Raw genomic sequence first — 5,334 nt, 5'->3', positions numbered from 1 at the left:
TCTCTCTCTCTCTCTCTCTCTCTCTCTCTCTCTCTCTCTCTCTCTCTCTCTCTCTTCTGTCACGACAGATGAAAAGGCGCTCTAATTATTCCAGGAGGTTGGGAAATAAATGATTGTCTTTGAAGTATAGGCCTGGGCCTACATTATAAGCCAACCGTGTGATTTGCAACTGTTGAAGTAAAACCTTTATTTTGCTGCTGAAGTTCAAGAAAAAAAGAGGGGAAAAAAGGCAGAAAAGGGAGGAAAAATGAAGAGGGTGGATTCTCGGCAAAAGAAAATGGTATCTTTGTTTTCTCCCCTTTTGTTTACCAGGGGATTCTTTCTCATTTTCCTCTTTTTTTTCATTTCTCACTAATTCATTTCAATGGCTTTTCAAACTGGAAAATGGAAATGTTGCTCCTGCCCTCTATTTCGGCTGCAGCGTCCTGGCAACAGAACAATTTTCTATCATCAGGGATAAACGGCATCGAACAGTACATTCAGATAAAAAAARRAAAAAAAAGCCCATGATTGCTGGCCTTCCTGTCTGTCATCTAGCGACCAAATCCTCTCCTTCAAGACCGACCACTGTGCTGTCAGACCTAATAATGTGGCGTATTAAGTCGAGAGGGGGGAAAGGAGGAMTATGCTGCACCCCAGACCCTCAAAGTCTTGTCACCGACATAAATTTTAACTTTTAATAAAAAACTATAATAAATAATAAAAAAAAAAGCGTCGTCGCACAAGATCATGGACTTTTACGCGTTTACTTGGCGCATTTTAAACCAGTTGAATTAATGACTATAATGTGTTAAAATAATCAGTACAATTAAAGCATAAAGAGTAAAAGTATGAGTATTTTTTCTTATAATATTTCCACTCTTTTGAGTGAGAAAGTAGATGATGGTCCGCAGTTCCCCGCTCCAAATTACGCACACACGCTCCTTTGCGTCTTTCTTAAATGTTTTTCTTTTACATCATTTCACTGACCAAACCAAAAAAAAAAAAAACTGTACTACTGGTGCAGAAGCTGTGCAATCACTCAGGTGGACCCAAACACGCAAAGAAAGGATGGCGACAAGAGAAACAAGCAGCTCTAATTAGCGCGCAACACAACCTGAGCGAGACCTGCGTAGCTTCAGCCATGCCAAATTAAACCCATTAGTCTTTGAGAGGCTGGAGGGGTTTGGTGAGTGTGTGTGTGTGTGTGTGGGGGGGTGACTATGTGGTCATTTAGCTGGCCATTTAGCTGTGCAGCACGCTAGGCTGGGTCCATCTGAGGGCCCTCTCGCCTGCACCTGGGGGCCATGCATATGCCAATTTTGCTATTTATTCGGGACATAATGCGGCCCTGATTTATGATGCAAAACTTGTTGTAAACAGTCACGCGCCTGGATGGCTTTCTTTATGACCTAACCACACTATTTTAATTTATTTTTTATTTATGTATTTTATTGGTGCAGTTGCAGGCTTTTACAAAACACATCAAAGCTTAGTTTGCATTCAAAAGTCGTGCGTAATTACGCGCCATTTGGATACATCTTCCTGGTTTTTTTGTGGAAGCTGATTTGCGTTTGTGTTGGAGCGTTTTGCTCCACTGCAGTCTTGTTTAAAGTGACCCATGTTCTGCTGTCAGCTGTGTGGCGTGCATCTGCTCTTCCTTTTGCCACTTCCCGCCCTTTTCGCAGCAGAGATGGAAAGGAGTCGACGCCTGGCTGTCTGTGCAGGAAGGGAGAGAGAGGAAGAGAGAGGAAGAGAGAGAGAGAGGGAGTGTGCGCGCTCTGAAAGAAGAAGGGCTTGTTGTTTAAGTGCATCCCGGCCTCTTTCTGCAGTGACATGCCTCGGTGTCCCCAACCGGCCCGGGTCCCTGAGAAGCCGAGGAGGAGCCACTCACCCGCAAACACGCAGAGCTCCAATTATATGGCTCGTGTCTTTGCCAGAACTCTGCCTTAACTATGATTAACACGTGTGGCCAGAGGGTAAAAAAGACACTGACACAGATGAAGGAAAAAGACTGGACAAAACGTGTTGTTGTTGTTCTTTTTCTTTAAATCCATGCGCAATGACGCTGCGTCAAGTTCCAGCAGCAAATCTGCTGCGAAACCTTCTCCGTGTCAATGCAACCCCATCCCAGAAAAGAGAAAAGTGGCAGGGAAGTCTCAAGGCCTGAGCGTCTGGACGCTGCTGGAGTGATATTTTTATTTATTTTTATTTTTGGAGAGAGGGAGCCATTCCTCAGCCTTTATAAGACAGCTGGAAGTAAAGACCACTTGTGCCTTAAAAACCCCACCACAGCCATTGATTTTGCTGAAGGTCAATCATCTACTTATTGGAACAAAGTGATTTTTTTTTTCAGATCCGCCGCTGTTGATTTTGATGATTGACATTTTGACGTTCTAAAATAGGAAATCATGAACTATTGAGATAAAAGCTGATGAGGCAGGGCGATGATGAATAAGGTGAAGCAGGGGCTGAGACAGAGAGAAAGAAAAACTCTTTTAATGCGAATAAATTGGGAAAAACGCGCATGCAGCTCTCTCATAACTCTTTATCAGTCTGATGCTGTCAGCGCTCGTGCATCTTAAAAATGGTTTGTTGTCTCTGCTCAAGCAAATCCGTCCTTTCACCACTTCACTTCCCCCTTTTAAATCTAAAAGAAAAGACTCCCAAATCTGGACATTTACCCCGCAAACTTAATAATCCCTCAGGGGGAGAAGAGCGCATGATGCGCAAAAAGAAAGAAGGGAGAAAATGCAGGAATGATGTTTTATATATAATCATGTCCCAACGGGAATTTTTTTAGACTAACATCTCTACGAAGCATGTATGTCTTTGTAGTAGCTCACTCAAAAGGCAATTAGAAAGAAGGGGGGTGAGAGAGGATCTGGTTTCTCCTGTGCGTGTCCAAGTGGAACACGGGCCACTATGTTAGATCACTGAGGGGTGACCGAGGTGCGCACACACGCCTGCGTGGCCCAGTGAAATGCAAAATTGTCCAAGCCGGTAAAATCCTCCTCTAGAGGAGAGCGTAAAGGAAGCTCTTACCTGCAGCCGTTCAATCAGCAAAAGGAATGCTCAAATAAAAAAATAGAAAAGGCTAAAATTGTCTGGAAGAATTCGATAAATCCATCAGCGCGTCTCCTGTTCTAACTTCCTCTCCTCTGCGCTCCTCTCTGAGTCCGCAGCCTGCGTAAAAATGATTATCCGGCTGGCTTGTGCGCGTTCTTTTTTTTTTAAATCCCACAAAAGTAAATAACAACCGTAGCATGACGATAATAGCAAGGTACCAAGTTCTTGTTTCAGAGGAGGGAGAGGGGAAAAAAAGGAGAAAATTGAAACTAAACGCCGCATTTAGACAACCATTTTTGATAAGAGGATAATTGAGGCCACACTGGYGTATAATTAGGGGATAATTTATGCTATATCCACTTTTATTTCCACCCTCCCCAAAATAAATCCAGTCCATAATCATTACGGGCGAATTGTTCTTAATTTTATAGCTGCAATTTGAGTAAAGTGTGGCCGCTAATCAAATAGGTTTTCGTTGTAACTTGATTGCTACCATAATTATTTTCCATCGCCATTTGTACCATTTTGGGCATAGTTTTTTTAGTGGCATCCAAGTGAGAAGGAATCTCACCATTTGTTTTTTATTTTTTTTTTGTAAATGCAGCAAAAAAAATATGCTGAAAATACAGAATTTGAATACCTTTTGGCATAAAACGGAAATATTGTTTACCCCACTTATTTTCCCCGTTCGAACACAGAAGCCCACAGATGCAAAGTGTATAATTTACATATATTCAGGACCCTATCAGGCCTCGTGTTACAGCGGGGATAAAAGACACTGTCAGCTTATCTGGGTACCCACCCTTCCATCTGCAAAATAACCTATTGTACCTCAGGCAGATTGTTATTTGAYGTGTCACGCGCGCTGCATTCTGAATTGTTTGAGGATCTTTAATCATATGGTCACTAGCTCCAGTTATAATATATGTTACTTTTGGGGAGGTGGAGGCTCATTAAGCGACACCAGAGCAGGGAGTGTTTTGCAGGAAAAAATGGGTTATTTGATCATCATTATATTGTTTTAAAACATAACTTAATAAAAACACGAGGAATAAATTCCTAGAATGAAATAAAAACACGTTTTAGTTATAAAATGTATCAATGAAGCCACGTCGGTTTATCCAACATTTTTTGGTTTTAAATCGATTTGAAGTCAATCGTTCCATTATATACATGTTCATGTGATGCTTTCAAGCATGTAATTATTTCCTTGAGTTTGGAGGACTCAAAGCCTAAGAGGTAAAAGAGGTACACATTGTCTGTAAGCTCATCAGACTTAATCAAATTGCGCACTGTGTTGTGCGTCGTGCGTAAATTGGAGCTTTAGGGAGGGAAAGGGGGGATGTCGAGCTGTTTCTTTTTTTTTTTCTTTTTCTCTTTTTTTTTTTACACTTGAAGCTTGTCTACAGGAATTAGGTGTCTTTCCCCACCGCATATTGTTTTCCTCCCCGTAGTTGTGGTTGGGGAGCTGGTAAGGTGGGTTAACTCCAGCTCAAGTCTCCGTGAAGCGCAAGAGCGCCTGATGACGTTTGGGTTGGATGACCAATCGGGAGGCGCTGCCCTTTGGAGACAAACCATTTTACTTGTAGTGTCTGCATCAAGTCTGGAAGCGAGGGCTCAGTTTTAACAGAAACCACCTTAAAATCTCGCCCCTTAACTTATGCCTACCTTTCCGCCACTTTGAGGGAGAACACCACAGGACAAGGAGAAGGGAAAAAACGTGGTGGTGCTGAGGAGGAGGAGGGGGGATAAAGACACCGCTGGAAATTTCGGGTGTTAATAGGAGAGTATCTTCTCCGGCTGGAGAGGAGGGAGAGACAACAGCACAGCGAGAGAGAGAGAAAACCGATTTGGTCTTGAGAGAGAGTGTGTGTTTGGATGTGTGTGTGTGTTGGGGGGGTGGGGGAGGGTGAGTGCTCTCAAGGCAGAAAATTCGATGATGACCATGACAACGATGGCTGACGGTCTGGAGGCTCAGGACTCGTCCAAGTCTGCGTTCATGGAGTTTGGACAGCAGTCGCACTCACAGCAGAGCTCCCCGTCGATGGCCGGCGGCCACTACCCGCTGCACTGCCTCCACTCCGGCTCGCACGCTCACCACCAGCACGACAGCAGCAGCGCGTACCCGGGGAGCAACACCTACAACAGGTCGCTGCCTTACCCGTACGTGAGCCATCCGCACCACAGCCCCTACCTGCCTTCGTACCACAACAACACGGGAGGACAGACAAGGTTAGACGGCGCAGGTAAGAGACCGGCTTCTGACTGTTAGATGGGGAGGGGGGG

General features: G+C 44.0%; 1 protein-coding gene across 1 annotated transcript in view; it reads left to right on the top strand.

Annotated features, from left to right (window-relative positions):
* Nucleotides 1-4,380: 4,380 nt before the first annotated feature.
* dlx6a (distal-less homeobox 6a) overlaps nucleotides 4,381-5,334 on the top strand; it is a 2,689-nt gene continuing 1,735 nt past the window's right edge. Inside the window, exon 1 of the mRNA XM_014011249.1 lies at nucleotides 4,381-5,294. Within this exon, the coding sequence (XP_013866703.1) occupies nucleotides 4,985-5,294 (310 nt within the window). The 5' untranslated portion in view covers nucleotides 4,381-4,984. The remainder of the gene's footprint in view (nucleotides 5,295-5,334) is intronic.

This window comes from Austrofundulus limnaeus, unplaced genomic scaffold (genome assembly GCF_001266775.1).
Source record: "Austrofundulus limnaeus strain Quisiro unplaced genomic scaffold, Austrofundulus_limnaeus-1.0 Scaffold78, whole genome shotgun sequence".
Lineage (NCBI taxonomy): Eukaryota > Metazoa > Chordata > Actinopteri > Cyprinodontiformes > Rivulidae > Austrofundulus > Austrofundulus limnaeus.
The sequence above is the reverse complement of the archived record's forward strand: the minus strand, read 5'-3'. Positions and strand labels throughout refer to the sequence as shown.